Source organism: Marmota monax, unplaced genomic scaffold, assembly GCF_021218885.2.
Source record: "Marmota monax isolate L192 unplaced genomic scaffold, Marmota_monax_Labrador192_F-V1.1 WCK01_AAM20220418_F8-fsc00050, whole genome shotgun sequence".
Taxonomy (NCBI): Eukaryota; Metazoa; Chordata; class Mammalia; order Rodentia; family Sciuridae; genus Marmota; species Marmota monax.
Window position 1 is genome coordinate 7,752,329 of NW_026694552.1, and position 17,481 is coordinate 7,769,809.

General features: G+C 39.1%; 1 protein-coding gene across 1 annotated transcript in view; it reads right to left on the reverse strand.

Moving 5' to 3' along the window:
- The window catches only part of Gucy2f (guanylate cyclase 2F, retinal), a 98,861-nt gene extending 84,932 nt beyond the window's left edge, over positions 1 to 13,929 (reverse strand). Inside the window, 5 exon segments of the mRNA XM_046420812.1 lie at positions 618 to 730; positions 733 to 909; positions 10,882 to 11,552; positions 11,554 to 11,630; positions 13,918 to 13,929. Of these exon segments, the coding sequence (XP_046276768.1) occupies positions 618 to 730; positions 733 to 909; positions 10,882 to 11,552; positions 11,554 to 11,630; positions 13,918 to 13,929 (1,050 nt within the window).
- Between the last annotated feature and the right edge of the window lie 3,552 nt (positions 13,930 to 17,481).

Sequence of the window (17,481 nt, forward strand, 5' to 3'; positions counted from 1 at the left end):
AGTTTTGAAGACCTACATTTGGGTACCTCTTCCCTTCCCATCTTCTTTGTCTTGTGTGTGGGCACATGCTCTGCTATGTTCCTCCAGATTGTATATTTTACAAAAGGCCTGCCCTTGTGGAGCAGGATTCTAGTGGCCCAGCAAGCCTAGTGACTAGGTGAAGTCTGCTTAATCCTAATGTTCAGTATTCAGAAGCTCAAATGCCTACAGAAATAGTCCGCATTCCCAAATATTAGCATTATCAACATTAAAGTTTATGTTTTTTTTTTCTTATATAAGCTCTTTAGTGTGGTTGCTGAACTGGTTCAAAATTCCAGTCACAAATAAAAATTCTATTTTATTAGGTCCCCTTGAACAGCATTTGTATATGTTAAAGTTTTATTTTTCTGTTCTTAAATATATTTTGTTTATTCTTCATTGACTGTGCTATCATTGTGGGTTGCTTGAAATATTTCCAAGAATGTATCTTTGTTCTTCAAGTGTTTCTACAAACAAAAGGTGTTTTAATTTGTGTGTGATTGCCTGCTGTTGATTGGGTTTCTTATTGATTGGAAAAGATAGTTACTTTCCAGATTTTTTAAGTTCTCAATTCATGATAACTGTGAGTCTGCACTTACTTGATCTGATTCCAGCATATCATGAATTTCACCCCTAGCTGCTGCTTCTGTATAGGCTTCATGGAAGGTCTTTCCTTGGGACTCCACTGAAATGGTCAATACAGCATCATATGCTTTGGGTTGTTCCTGAGGACCTGGTAGGGGATGTGCTTATAAGGTAAACTGTAGAGCAGAGTATCATAAGGAACAAAGGCATAAGTTCCATAGAACATTTTCAGATCATTAGTCCATTCCAAGAGGTGTGTTGGGGTCTCTCCCCCAATCAAGGTGGAATGCATACACATTATGATTACTGAAACCAACAAAGCAAAGATGTTATGATAGCAATGTGTTAGTGAAATAGAGTGCCAAAACACTATAAACTGGAGAAATAAATAAATGAATAAATGTGTTCTAACCAAATTGTAAATTATTTCTTTCTTATGTTTATGGGTAAGAAATTGAGGTCTGCAATTTGGGTATATACCCAGGGACTCTGTTTTGGGTAATGGAGCAAGAGCTTAACACTCATAGGAATAATTACTGGTAAAATAAATGTGAGATACCATAACAAAGAGGCTTTAGGATTGGGAGGGATAGTTTCATATCCTAACACCAAGTATTAGCTGTATAACCTTCGGTACATTACTTAACTTTTCTCTGCCTTATCCGTGAATAGATAGAGGTAACAGTATGTACTTCATGGAGAGGTAGTGATGATTGAAGATGATTCATATAATGGGTTTAGTACATAGTACTCAATAAATAGCAACTACACTCATACCTAAAAATAAGAAGGCTAGAAGGAGAGGATCTCATAATCACTATTGCCTTTTGTTGTTGTTGTTGAGGGTTTTTATTCGTTTTTTAATTAATTTATTTATTTTAATTAGGTCAATATGACAGCAGAATGCATTTTGAATCATTGTACACAATTTTAGCACAACTTTTCATTTCTCTGATTGTACATGATGTAGTGTCTCACCATATGTTCAGTCATACATGTACCTCAGATAATGATATCCATCTCATTCCACCATCTTTCCTGCCCCCATGCACTCTCCCTACCTTCCCTCCCCTTGCTTTTGTTTGTTCACCTCCTACATACATGTACTCGAGTACATTTTGGCCACCTGTTCTAACCCTTATCAAGACCATTATAGACACTGAATGGCACTAACACACGTTCATCTATAAATGCTACTAATATTATGAGTGATATGCTCAACCTTTTAAATCAAACTTCCCTGTAATTGGAATTACTTTGCACTCAGTTTAATTCTTCCTAGACTTATGAAACTGTGTTGTTTGGCAAGGCTATGCTAGAATAGAGTGGATTAGAGGGGGCCACGGTTGAAGAATGGCAGCTAGATCATGAGACTGAAAGTCTTATATCCAATTTCGTCCTTGGCATGCTAAATGAGTTTAGTTTAAGCCCACTTGTGCTTCAGTGCCCACATCTTTAAAATGTAGATTCCAATGCATTTCACAGGTACATTGAGTAGTTTAATTAGATAATGCCTGGCAAGTATTCTGAGCTCCTTGAAGAAAGGCAGAAGTCTTATTGCCACTGGTAAATATTAATTATACACACTTATAGGGAACCTTTAATCTCAGGAACTAAGTGTGCTTAACTACGTTCAATGACTGGTCTTTGGCATTTATATATTACTTCATCTATTTAAAAAAAGCTTCTTTACACTTGTTAAATACTCCCAGAAAATTTGCCTCTCTTACTACAGATGATATACTTCATTTTTAAAAAAATGTAACTAGTAAATTATGAAGGTGATTTAAACAAAACACACAAAAAACACAGTATAGCTTGAATTCTCAAATGACCACTAGCTCCTTCTAAATAAATACCCTAAGTTTCCACAAGTATTATAATGTTCAGACCTTCCTTACAATTCTCTAAAGATATCTTTGGTGCTACTTCATGAGCTACAGGAGGTATTCAGCCTCAGTTTTTCATAATCACACATTGCAAAATGGGAAGATGTAGTGCCATAGAGGTTTGAAAAGGCAAAGAGTTGGATTTAGAAAGAAAAAGTAGAACTGAAGACATCACCCTCTATATTTGGCTACACCATTAAACATGAATCTGTTTGGTCAAGTTAGTTCAGTCACAAATCTATTGAAGGGAAAAAATTAGCTAAGTTGTGTGCTTCAGTTAGTTGGCCAGCTCATTCAACAGTAATCTTGGCAGTTAAGTCAGTATGCTAATATCTTTCTTCTAGAAAGACAGAAATTAAATGACCTGATCAAGGTTACCCAATACAATTCCATTTAATTTCCTTAAGGGATACTAAAATTACTTTGCTGCATAGAAAATGTTAAATAGAACTAAGTGCTTTGTGCTGGTTGAAATACAGCAAATACTTAATCAGATGTAGTGGGTGCTATTATGATGTACCATCCAGATACACACTTCAGAACTGAAGCACTCATCCCCCTAGCTGCTGGGAATGTTAGCAACTAATATCTCACTGAGAACTGCCCTCAGTAAGGAGAACCACCTTTCTCAAGGTCACATCTCTTCAGTTGTGTGCTAATGCTACCTTGGGCTGATTTAAAAGGGTCTGTAGTTAAATTATTAGGGATTCTATAAGCCAGTTAACATAATATTTGTAGCCTGAAATTGGCCATGGTGGGAGTGATCACTGTGGAAATCATCAAACACTAACACATCAGGGCTTCCCCACACCACAACCCCCAGAGATAGTTATTAACTATTATCATAACGTGTGCCTTTCTCTGGGCTATCCTGCACCTAATAACTGGGATGGGAGGATGGGAGATATTCCCATAATCACTATTGCTGTTTTTGTTGTTGTTGAGGGTTTTTGTTTGTTTTTTAATTAATTTATTTATTTTAATTAGGTCTATATGACAGCAGAATGCATTTTGATTCATTGTACACAATTGTAGCACAACTTTTCATTTCTCTGGTTGTACATGATGTAGCATCACACCATATGTGCAGTCATACATGTACCTAAGGTAATGATGTCCATCTCATTCCACCATCATGGAACTAGAAATACCCAGACTCCTCAACTCAATTCTGGACAACACTGAAGGGTCATCCTCCATTTAGGTCAGAATGAGGGCTTCATTGTGACTATACTGAAGTTCAGTTCTCTCTGCCCAATCCAATTCTCCCTCACAGTTGTTATCCTCAAAAGCATTCACCCAATAATCTTCCTTTATTACTCAAAACTCCATCATCAGACTGTTTTCCAGGGAAACTGACTTGTAATGCTGAATTAGACTCCCACCATACCCTGAGCTGACTTCTATCATGGTTCTTAAAGATTTATCAGCCTTTTTAATTTATATCAGTTTCTACTATGAAACTATGAGCTTCTTGGGGTCAAAAGACTTTTTTAAAATTTTCATATCCTGGTACATATTATGCACACATTGAATGTTGTTTAAATGAATATTTAAATACTAAAGATTCTTCAGGAGGAGAGGTGTGAAGTTGTATGATTTGTACAGGTCTCTTGAGAAGTGAGATATGGGCATATTTGGATTGTTAAGATGGAGGAAGTAATACTTGTTGGGCAATTAGAGACCAAACTTGTCTTTAATGCCTAATGTCATTAATTTATCCAAGACTCTACCCCCTCAACCTGAATACTTCTTCTCTATTTTTCTTTCCTTGGCTCACATTATTAACATTTCAGATAAAGGCATTTATCTGAATTTTATGCAAAATTTATCCATATTTTTATAATTAGAAATGCTCTCTGAGACCATCTAGTCCAACCTGTTCCCTTCACATTTTAGATGAAGAAATGGAAGCCTCAAGAGGGAATGATCACAGGCTTCTTGATTTTTTTTAACATGGAAAGTCCTTTCCATTGAACACAATTAAATTAGAAATCATAAATACTGAATTCAAACAACAGCATCTTAATTTAATAGATTGAGTGCTTTGTGAACAGGGATTTATAGATGCATCTGTTCTACAAGATGGTTTTACTAAATAGCTTTATTATCTCAAAATTACATTCATTAAAATGGGGTTTGACCCATAAGTTGTTGTCAGGAAAGGATTAATATGCAGAAACCTTAAAACCTAGACAAGACTTGGGTCAACAGCTGGTCAACAAATAATACTAATTCGTAATTTTCCATCCTAATTGTTAACAGTCAAGCCACTCTATAGCCAAAACATGGACCAGGAAATGCACACTCCTTAGATCACATCTTACCAGGATATAGTAACACTTTCTCTGGGCTACCTGAGTCCCACTCAAGCTGTCTGGCAGCTATGTGTTTATACTCTGGGGCTAACTATGGCTGGCTATGTAGGATCCTCTCTCACCTGCAATGCTCCCAGCATAAAAAGTCATAAAACTCCAAGAAAAGCCAATTCCCAAGTCACTCTTTTTATCTTCCTTTATTGAAATACTCTATCCTTTATTTCTCTGAGATAGAGGACCTGACGTTTCTCAAAAGGCAAGCTTGCTTCATATCTCATGGATTACTGGCATGGAGGTCTCCACGGAGGAAACTCAGCCTCATCTCACACCTTGTTGAGATGAAAATAGTTCCACTAACTAATGCTGAAGAAGTCCTTAGGAATGATATTCACACTTGTGAGCCCTCAGCATTGACCCCAATGCAAAGAAACCCCCATTATACAGTCTTCATTCTTCATATGAATCCTTCTGTGATATTTCCTGACATTAATTTTAATCTATTTTAACAGTTGCTGAGGAACAGGGAGAGCAGATCAGAGGAGGAGGGACTTACGCAGATTTATCTTAAGTCTCTCATTTCCCCATCTGACCATATTGTGAATGAAAGAGGTTCAAAGTCTCTTCCTCTCCACTTTTTTTTTTCCATCCACTTTATAAAATGGCTGAATAAGAAGAGGGTGGGAGGCTCTGGAATCTGAATGTTTCCCAGCACTATCCCCCAAGAGTGATTTGGTGCAGGTGGCCTCACTTCCCAATGTGACTCAGTACACTTTAAGAACACTCACTAAGCGAGGTGCAGCTTTCCCCACCACTTGACAAGACCTCACATGTATTCTGTTTTAATTCCTGAGGCCACCATTTAACTGCCACCAGTGTTGAACTGATCCAAGTAGCTCAGCATGATGGAAGACATACATACATCCGTTGAGTAGTCTATCTGCATCGGACCATGGTTATATTATTTTTCATGCCTGATTAAACTAGTATTGCAACTGCATTTATTGCTTTAACATTGCTTCCCAGCTTGAGACAAGTTTATAATATTTCTCCCCTTTTTGCAACATGTGTCTTCTCCAGCTTTTCCTAAACTGCTATATATTGGTAAGCCTCTGAAATGCAGGAAGCCTAGATGTTTAGATATTTCCCCTTATGCTGGGTCTTTAATAATTTTATCATTACTGATAGTGGATCCATTCATAAAAGCAAGTTGTCCTTTTACCATTTATATTTGCTTATATTAATCTACAGAAGATCCTATACCAAGTTTCCTATTAGCACTAAGGCCTTTGGCAGTAGTATTATGAATATCATTATTATTATTACTATTACTGACACTAGAGTAAAACAGTACAGGCACCTGGTACACTTTGAGGCACTTAAGAGAATTTCATTGGTAGACCCAAAAGTTAAGATAGAAAAATAGAAGGGATACATTATATGTCATATACAGAACTCAGCATCACAAGTGAGTACGCTTTAGAAGCATACCTCAAGTGGACAGGAGGCAGTAGAGCATGTGTCTTTCATTAAACCAGTTCTCAAAGTGTAGTCCCTGAATTAGCAGCATCAATATCACTTTGGAACTTGCTAGAAATGCAAATTCTCAAACTTCACCTCACCCTTCCTGAATCAGAACCTGAGGGAGACACCCTGAAATCTATGCTGTAGTCCTCCAGGGATTCTGGTGCACACTTATATTTGAGAATACGTGCTTTAGACCAACCTGAATGCATATTTCCCATTCACTAGCTGTGTGACATTGGCAAGTTGGCCTCAGAAGTCTTATCCATAAAGTTGGTAAACAATAATTGGCTTTCCTTTACAGGGGCATTGCAAGAATTAAATGAAATGCTTCATATAAAGCCTTTGCAAAATGACTAGCACATAATAAACTGTCAATAAATATTAGCTATCATCACTGTTGTTTTGTTGTTATTTTATTGTTTTATGCACAAGAGTCTTTGACAGATGGAAAGAAGCTAGCCAGGTTCTTGGCAATAAAGATAGCAATAAGGTTTCTAATTTTGGAAGAACAAGAGACGGCAGTTCTATGTCATATTGTAAGGAAGTGTTCTCAATTTGGAAAGATTTAAAGGGAGTTCAAAATGGTCCAACAGCTGGGTAAGCTCAAATTGAAAGGATTTCACAATCAGCCAAGCAAAGGGATGGTAGGCAAGAAGGTGAGGAGAAAGCAGGAGGGCTTGAAATAGCCAATTGAAAAGTTCTCTAAAGAGCTAAAGGTAGGGTCTCCTGCTACCTTTGTAGAAATGAGAAAAAGAACCCCTCCTGGGTGAATGCAATCCCACAGGTGTTCTGCTTGGTGAGTGAATGCTCTTTTGTGCCATCAGACAAAAACCTCCAGCAGGGCTCATGGTTTGAGGAGCAGAGAATGGACTGGATTTGGCCCTCATGCCCACTCAGCTAAGTTCTCTTGTAAAGGACACAACCTATATAATCCCACTTTGTATCCCTGACTACAAATTGAGGTTTTTGTCTTTGATCAATATCTCTTTTATTTGACTTTGTCAGAAATAAAAATAATTGGCAATCACTCCCATGGCTTACGGGAAATAAGTTGAGACTCTGAAAGAGGCTGAATTCCCCTTCTCTGAGACTTTACCCCATTCTTTGATGTTAATAATGCCTATTCCTCTCTAATTGTTCTTGTGAGACTCACAGGTGTTGTAAAACTTGAGAGAAAATCCCTATCTCCTGGATAATTTTGAGAGATAAATAATGAAATGGTCTATGTGCCAAGCATTATAAGCTGTAGAGTGCTGTTTGCATGTAGTGTCATGGTTGCTTTAATTGTCTCTATGGAAGCATGTCGTTTCCCTTTCTAAGTGCCTAAAGCTATTATTATTGTTACTGTTACTTTACAATTAAGATTATCATTGCCTTGGTACTGTGTAAACATGATTTAGGCCTGTTTCTGAGAAAGACACTTCCTCTAACCCCAATAAGGTGCCAGCTATATTTCCTAACCACTAATATTATAAGAAACAGAAGTAGCATACCAGCTAGTAATAGCCCACTACTCTCTCCCCTCCTTCCCTATCACCACCGACCTGCTAACTACTTCTATTATCCTAGATATTTCCAAGTCCCTCCAAATGAAAAGGCCCCTTTCCACTATATTTTATATGCCACAAAGAGTCCTTCTCTGAAGGTTAACTTGGAGGTTCACAGTATTAAGAAGTTGCCTCATAGCCAGCAAAATATGGCTTATCTCAGCTGAGGTCACACAAAAATCCCAGTGTTTTTTTTTTGTTCTTGTTTGAGATAGATAACAGCCAGGGATACTTGGCAGCTTCTGTCCCACTAGTTGAGAAGAGATGGAAAATTCACTAGAGATTTGGGCTGGTGTGGGCTATACTTGGTGTGTTGTCATATTCCTCACTGTGATGTTGGCCTGATTCATACTCACTGGCTTCTGGCTGTTTCTCACTTGATTTCCAGTTTTCAAATAGGTCTACAAATGTGCCCTAAATTTTAGGCCACTTGGCTAGAGCCGTAATACTCTATTTTTGTTTATTCTCTGGATCCTGCTTCCATGCTCCCAGTGGCCTACAATGCTAAAGTGTATTTTACTCTAACACTTCTCTTCCACAACTCCCACTACCACATCTTACCCACCAGTTGGCATGCCAACACCCAGCTGTACCAGTTGTGGGTATCATATACTCATATACTCCCCTTTGAACACTGAACTTTGTGCTGCCTGAGGTCACCCCATACTCAGTCCGCAACCCAAATGACAACTCAGTTTCTCTTTCCCCACCCCTACTCATATTCTGACTCAAGTCACTGAGGTCCCCCATATGCCTCATCTGAAACTGCCTGTTTTGTCAGAAACCAGAGGAAAAACATCCTAAGTGCAGAACTTGATCTTTGCTCCCTTTTATCACACTTTCTGATTTCTTCCTCCATGTTCTGTTGTCCTTACTACTCAGAGTCTTTCTTTTCTCCATAATCATTCTTTCTAGGTTTTTTTCCTCTTAATCTCCAGATTTCCATTCCTTAGTGGGCTGATCCAAACTGTTACAAAGAAAACAATCTGATGAAATAAAGTCATATTAAGACAAAAATGACTGGCCACTTCAAGTAAGGAACATCCATTTGCATTTTCATTAACGAATTAATTAAAACAGTGGTTCTGGACTCTGACTACACTTTAGAAACACCCGGGAAGCTGTTTAAAAGGCCTTTTCTGGGGCCCCACCACGGACCAATTTAATCAGAATCTCTAGAGGTGGCACTCTGGCAACAGTCAATTTGGAAAGTCCACACAATTCCAGCATGCAGTCAGAGTGAGAACCCTTGACCTAAAGGAATGGATCTCTAATGGTAGGGCAATAATATATACATTTGCTTCCTCCCTCCCTCCCTCAAAGGGGTTGTGGGTGGTGAGCACTCAATCCTAATTCCTCTCAGTCTGACAGCCTAAAGAGCCTCAGGTCCTGGATTTATTTAACATTTCATGGTAGAGGCCAAAATGTCATTTCAAAGTATACTATTTAGAATGGGTGGGATGTGAAACACTCATGGAATGTAAACTTGCAAGAGACACTGGGCTTCATGAAGCTTTGTAACATATTATAAAGTTACAATACTAAATATGTTAGCCTGTTTCTGGCATGATTCCTCTCTGGAAATGGTTTTATATCTTTAAAAATAATTCTGTACTCTGCATTGGAAATATCAAGCTCTATTATGAAGTAATCAGAGCCACACTGATTGCTTAATATTATAGGATCTTGTAGATGGGAGCTGGAAGCAGACTACTGTAGTTCCTGGAACTAAAAACTCTTGCCCTCATCCTCTCATAATGATCATAATTAAGGTCCTATACTGGAGACACTTGAAACTTAAAATGGGCTTCTGGTTATAAGCCAGCCCTAAGCTGGACCATACTCTATCTAACAAGCCTATTGTTATGTTGAGGAAATGACTGGGACCAGGACTAATCCTAGAAGTAATCAGTTTGACAAGGAGTTTCTGAGCTATCCTTCCTAAAGTGGTGGAATGGCTGCAATGGGTGAATGAACAGTGTTCCCACAAATCACTGTCACTTCCAGAAAAAGTAAAGTGGAGATTTAAAAAAAAAAAAACTAGAATAGAAAAAGATCAAAATCAAGTGTCACAAGGGCTTGTGGTAAGTGTAAGTAAAAGAGGTCTGACTCCAGAGGACCAGGAAGTCTCCCCACCCTCAAATTCTACTCAATTTGCCTTGGTGACCATAGCTTCGATGGGTCAAGTTCTTTGCCTCACAATGTGCCATTGTTTCTGCAAGAATCATCTTTTTTATAGTCCATAAAAAACTTTTTTATTAGTTATTTTTAGTTATACATAACATTAGGATTCATTTTGACATAATTATAAAAGCATGGAATATAATTTGCTCTAATTCCCTACCCAGTATTTTCAAGAATCATCTTTGAACATTAAACTTTCCATGTAAGGGAAAACATGTTAATATTTTGGCAGTCTTCTCAATTTTATATGCTTTCATTTATAACTTAGGTGCTTCTGTATCAATTAGCTATATGCTGCAGGGAGACAAGCCCTGTTTGGGGGGATAGGGAATCATAGGAAGTGTGGAGAAAGACAGGATCTGAGTGAGATGTGATGACACAAGGGCACTGGGTACCTAGGAAGGAAAATGCCTAGAAAGGAGTCAAAGAAAAATCTCCCCTGAGTTAAAGTAGACCAAAATGAAGCCATAAGAACATCTTCTTTTGGCTACTCTGAAACTACCATGGTTCTAAGGACAGAGGGAATGTGTGGCTACAGGACTCTTGATACCATTCTTCTCCACCCAGGTGCTGAGAGCAGGTAATGGCCCCCAAGGCATTTGAGTCGGAGTTATTTGTACCTCTATTAAATCTGTGAGATTTTAGGTTTTGTGGAAACAGGAGACTTGGGGTCTGAGTGTGAGTGAAAGAGGGCAAACATGTAAAGAACTAGGGAAGAATGTGCTAGCCTATGGTGTTAGGGCAGAAAACCTTGTGGAGGTTTTGATATCTTTTACTGAAACCACGTTTAAACCTCAGTTGAGAGAAAGCACTCACTGCGAATTCTGTCTGCCTGGAGAATCCACTGAAGAGCTTTTTGAATGCTTTGGTTGTCTTGTCCTGTGGTCAGGACGACCCCTACAGGTAGGCTGTGGCTCCGAGGAGCACTTGCGACTTGATTGCCTGTGTGCAACTAAATGTCTTCATCTGAGAAAATTACTCCAGCATGAGCCCACTGGAAATATTTCATGACAGTTAAAAGCACCCAGATGGGAGAAGGGAGTGTCCAAGAAAAGGCCAGGTAGCTCTTTATATTGTCTAGTTCATGATTCACACAAGCCCAAGAGAAAATCCCTTTGTCCCAGCTGTTTCCCAGGAGCAACGCTCCTTCCCAGTAGCCAGGGTTGGCAGGGCCAATAAATCCTGAGGCCATCTGGTGGTAGGAAATGAAACTGGAGAGGGCCCTTGAAGTCTGGCAGTCTTCATTGAGAATCACATATTCAAAAGAGTAACCCGGGTCTAATGATGGGTCCCGGTTGATTCGCTTAATTGCTAATTGAACAGCAACCTCAGGCAGGGCCTTTGAGAACAAGGGATCTCAAGCACAAGGGCCCACCACTACTACCTCTTCAGAGAATGCCCACACCTGCTGCAGGAGAGACATACGGGCCAGGAGGCACAAGCACCACTTGAGCTTAAAAGATGCAAGGCCATGGTTTCTTGACAGTGCTGGGAACTGCAAACCAAAGCATAAGGAAAATAAATGGCCAGGGTCCCAGGAATATATCCTTCCTGCTTCCAGCAAGCTAATGATAAAATACCAGAGGGTTATTCTGCTATTCTGAGATGGACAGTGGTGCTTCCAATGCCTGTCATTCAGACAAAAATGTTGTAACTTACATGATTTCTGAAACTTCTGGAAATATCAATTATAAAAGAATGGAAGTGTCCCAAATTGAAAGATCCTGTCCCCCATTCCAACCAAAAATCCTCCTCTTCCTGTATTCCTTATCTCATCCATTGTTCACTCATGTGTTTCCATCACAAATTCTTGGAATTACCAAAACTCCTTCTCCTATACCTCACCTTAAATCCATCATCAAGTCCTGTTGATTCAACTAAGGTAATATCTGCCCACCTGTTAATGTGTTTTGATGATAACCTGGATTAACATATAACAAGTGCTTATAAAAAAGCCTGGCACTTCATTAGCACTATATTGGTCATATTATTGTCATCACTGCAGTTTTATATATGTCCATTTCTCCCCCATAATACCTTCCTGGAGAGAGAGGAGTATAAACAGATAATGGTGATACAGAGTGGAATGTGGTTCAGATAGTGCACATAAAAGAAGACAAGGAGGATTACCTAAATTCAGATTAGAAGGAAAGAGAGGAGGGAAGAGAAGGGAGGCCTCTCTAGATTGAGTACTGAAAAACAAGTTAGCCAAGAGGCTTTCAGGCAAGAGGAACAATATACGGAAACACTCAGAGGTTCAAATATGTTTATGGTGTTAGATTCTCAGAATTCCAAAGCATTTGTTCTATTTGGGTCTGTGATATCAGCCAAGGCAATGGTCAGATCACTAAAAGTCCCTTATGCCATGATTCAACCCTGTAGACAATGGTTTTAAGTAAAGAAATGGTATTATCATATTTCCGTTTTAAAGGTTCACTCTAGCAGCAGTATGGAGAATGGGTTGGAAGCGGGTAAGATAACAGGGGCAGGGAGACCAATTTGGAGGTGATATAGTAATCCACATGAGAAATGATGCCAGACCAAGAGAGTAGTAGTGAAGATTTAGAGGAATGAAGATGAATTCCTCCAAGATTAAAAATATCAAGGACAAGGGGCTGGGGCTGTAGCTCAGAGGTAGAGCACTTGCCTGGCATGTGTGAGGCACTGGGTTAAATCCTCACCACAGCATATACATCTACAACTAAAAAATTTTTTTTTAAAAAATCAAGGACAAAACTGTGAGAACCCACAACACTTAAGATCAGTTGGAGAGAAAAGAGGTCATAATGAAAACTTAAAAGCCCAGAAAAGCAGCAAAATCCAGAAGATAATGGTAGTTTCCAGTGCAAGGAAGATGAAACTCTGAGGATGGAAAGTGTTTATGAACATCAAATTCTGCCAAGAAGTCAAGTAAGCTAAAGATAGAAAGGTATCCATTGGATTTGGACCCAGAGAGTAAGGATGCAAGTTGATGAGTCACGATGAATACAAAATGCATGGGAATTAATGAAGTAGAGTCAGCAAACATACAGAACTCTTTCAGGATGACATATGCAAAGTCTCTGGCCTTTGTCTTTCTCCACAACCCATCTCCCTCATTCTTTCTTCATGCTATAGTAAATATCATGTAGTTCTTCAGACATGTGTTCCATCAGCTGTCAAGCCTAGGATTCAGAAAATGCCATTCACTCTTCCTGGAATCCCCTCTTCCTTCTTCCCATCCTCCCCTTTCAGGTTCTCCTGATGAACTCTGCCTTTCAGATCATACTGAAGTGTTCCCTGCTTTGTGAAGTCTTAGTTAACACCCCAGATCGAGTTCATTGTATTTCCATCAGTGCTTCATACTTGTACCCATTAGAGAGGTATCAGTCTGATTATAAACTGTCTCTATTTCTGATCTGTGTTGCAGCAAGAATACAGAACTGTTTGACATCTCTATACTTACAGGACCTCATACTTTTAACCATATGGAATGAAGGACAATGACGGCAACTATCAATGGAGAACAGAGCCCACTAAACACTGCAAGTTCCTAGAGAGTCCATTTACAGCCCTAATGCCTAGCCAAGTGCCCAGCACCTGGTAGGCATCAGATAAATGTTTGTGAAATGAATTAATAACACATTCAAGTTGATCCAAGATCAGGAATAACCTCAGTAGACATAATAAGAAAAATTGCTTGGGAGAGATGTTAATGAGGAAAAGTCTTAGTAAATCCTTAATTCTAATCACATATCAAAATAATGACATGACCCTCTTCAGTGACAATCAGCACTGGTATGCGCTGGTCAAGTTCACTTGGTTATGTATTGCCAGCAACAGTTCTGCCTGTACTACCCATTTAATTGTTACCTCGACTCTCATCCCTAATTTTGTGAGAAACCCTGACTACTCAAGACACAAATCTGGGACACACCTGTGAACCTTTTATTATTATTATTACTATTATTATTATTACTATTATTATTATTATTATTTGCCATACTATGGATTGAGCCCAGGGATGCTTCACCACTGAGCTCCATCCCCAGTTTTTTTGACTTTTTATTTTGAGGCAGGGTCTTACTAAGGTGCTGAGGCTGGCCTCAAACTTGCCATCCTCCTGCCTCAGTCTCCTAAATCACTGGTATAACAGGCATGTACCTCTACATCCAGCTTACATTTGATAAATCTTAAAGACCCACTATAATGCTATGCCCAACTTCATACACAGGTGAAGTCGAGTTTAAATAATGGTCAAGAAAGACTTGGGGAAGGAGCTATCACAAAATAGCATGAGCCAGAGGCTGAGTGGTGTGTAGGATGCAAGGGAGGAACTTCAACTATGCTTTGGAGGTAGTAGAACAGCAGTTCTGAGATGGTTATGTGCGTAATACCTCAAATTTATTCCTAGAACCCCAAAGATAATATAGTCCAACCTCTTCCCCTCTTCCAATAGATCTATTTGGTGTGCTATGTTGAAGCACAATGAAGTATAAGTTGTAGACTACAAGCCAGGCTCTAATCAAGAGCTACATGCTTCTCTTCCCACCTTCCTCCAGCCCCAGTCTTTTCTGTGTCTTGGCAAAATTTGGGAGCCAGGGAACTCTAGAAGCAACTGCTCCTCTGGAGTAGCATTGAAGGGTCCCCTGTTTATGGTCTGTATTATAATAAGGATACTGAACTGTATGTCCCTGTCCTTATAGGCTCTCACTCTTTCAACCACTAGGAGGGAGCAAAAAGGAGGGCAACTCTATATGGGGAGTTGAACCCTATTCACAGCAATAAAGCAAGGGAGTTGCAATGGTTTGGATGTGGCTTGGGCCTGCCAAAACTTATGTGGAAGCGTGATCTCCAATGTAATGGCAAGAGGCAGTGAGACCTTCAAGGGGTGATTAGGCTGATAAAAGGGATTAGGGTTTTTTTGTTGTTATTGTTGTTGTTTTGTTTTTAGCGAGTGAGTTCTCACTATCACAAGAATGGATTAGATATCAAGAGAGTATGTTCTTACAAAGTGAGCCTGACACCTCTCCTCAGTCTCTTGCCATGTGGCCTATCTTTCACATGCACTCACTCATTACTCTTTCATGCATGTCTGCCATGCTATGCCATCTACCATGTTATAATGGAGTATGAGGTCCTCACCAGATATAATTGCCTGATTTGGAACTTCCCTGTCTCCAGAACAGCAATCTAAATTAGCCTCTTCCTTCAAGTATCCAGCATCAGTTACTTTGTTATAGCAACACAAAATGGACTAAGAAGATAATTGGCTGCCTCTTCTCCCCCAATACACCAGTCTGACAGGTTCTTCCCCAGAATTTGTACATTTAAGTTAGAAATTACCACATGGAATAACAAAGATAAAATTTACTGAGTTGTCGCTAAGAGTCAAACTCTGGGCTACATTCTTTTCACGTATAATCTTAATTTAAAAAAAAAAACCCTCATCACAGAACATAGAGGTAGGAATAATTATCATTTTTTAATTTTTTTTTCTTATAAGAGCTTTATGGTTATATATAGTAGTGGCATTCTTTTATAGATAAGGAATCCAATACTCAGAAAGAGTAAGTAACTTGCCTGAGGCACAGCATTTTAGAAGGGGAATTTGCACACCAGTTGATGGAGCACTGTACTATGCTTACAGACAGCCCCTATTCTATAAAGTCATTGAGACTACCAGTATAATACCTTCTATGCCATTCAAATCGAGTTTCAATGACTCACTTGTGATCTTAAAAATATTCCTTAGTCCCTCATGAAAGATTAAATTAGATAAAGAAGGGGAGGGACAGAATAAATTAGAAAGATCCATCAGAAATTCAATATTCAACTAGAAGAAATCTGCCACTGGTGTTTAAGCCCAGATCTGGTATGGCACACTTGCCCATGACTCAAGGCCTAATGTTTGCATATCTGGGGATTGGGGCCACTAGTCACACTGCGTTCTATGTAAAGCCAATGCTTGTCTTCAAGAATGGAAGTCTGGGGAGTATATCCTTTAGAATAATAGCTTCAATTCTCAATTTCTTCATCTGCAAAATAGGGGTAGATTTAATTTCATTCTTGTGAGATTAAGAACTAAAGAAGTTAGAATGATAATGGCAATGATAAGCATGTAATTATCTTTCAATAAATACAACTGTAAAAGAGGAGTATACTGGGGCTGGGCTTGGTGGCACATGCCTTTAATCCCAGCAGCTTGGGAGGCTGAGGTAGGAGGATCATGAGTTCAAAGCCAGCCTCAGCAAAAGTGAGGCACTTAGCAACTGAGACCCTGTCTCTTAATAAAATACAAAATTGGGCTGAGGATGTGGCTTAGTGGTCAAATGCCCCTGAGTTCAATCCCTGTTGCTCCCATCCCCAAAATAAATAAGTGTACTGGGAATCAGAAGACTAGGGTCCAGGATCCACCTCTACCACTGACCCACCATTTGACATTAGACAAATCGTTCCCCTCCTCTATGTCTCTCTTTTGTTCCCTCTAAAATGGACTATAGGACCTTCCATGTCTATTTCTTCTCTGACATACATTAATCCTGGGCTTCTGTACTTCTCCAGGCAGTTACTTTCCTAAACCTCTGCAATTGTTAAGCTGCATTCTGAGTTTATCACCTTCCCTTTTGTGCTCCAATAACTTTCTTACTAGAGTTGGATATCCCCACATGGTTTCTACTTACTTCTATGTGGAAAATCCAGTTCCTGATTGGTTTGGGCCTAAAATCCTCTATCAAAGTACCTATGATGTGAAGGCCCCTCTTTCTTTCTATGCTACAGTTATGCTAGGACTGTAACTACAAAAAAGGGGTGGGGAGTATAGAGACCTGGCCAAGAAGTCTCATCAGGAAAAGCAATCAAGTATATTAGGGGGGAGAGCAATAATCTATGCTTGATTGTAAGTCCCCCACTTACATTTGTTCATTTTTATATCTCCAGTGCCCTGTATGATGCCTGACACATAGTAAATATTCAACAAATATTTGTTGAATAAACAATGAAGAGGAGATATGTAGCACAAATGAAATGTTTTATATTACTATGTTCTTGAAAAGGCTCTATTTAAAGCCTTGATCAGGATCCATCTTTGGCAAAATTATCCAATAGGCAAAGTTTGCCTTCAAATTTCTAGCCCATCTCTCTTTGTCCCCCCATTAATGGGGACAAAAACAACTCCGAGGGCTGGGGATGTGGCGCAAGCAGTAGCACACTCACCTGGCATGTGTGCGGCCCAGGTTCGATCCTCAGCACCACATACAAACAAAGATGTTGTGTCCACCGAAAACTAAAAATAAATATTAAAAAAAATTCTAAAAAAAAAAAAACAACTCTGAGGAAAAAAATCTACTTAAATAATTTGCACAGACAGGTAAATAAATGATAAGATTTGACACTTTACCCTACTCCTTCTTGCCAACGAATGATGTTCATTTCTAA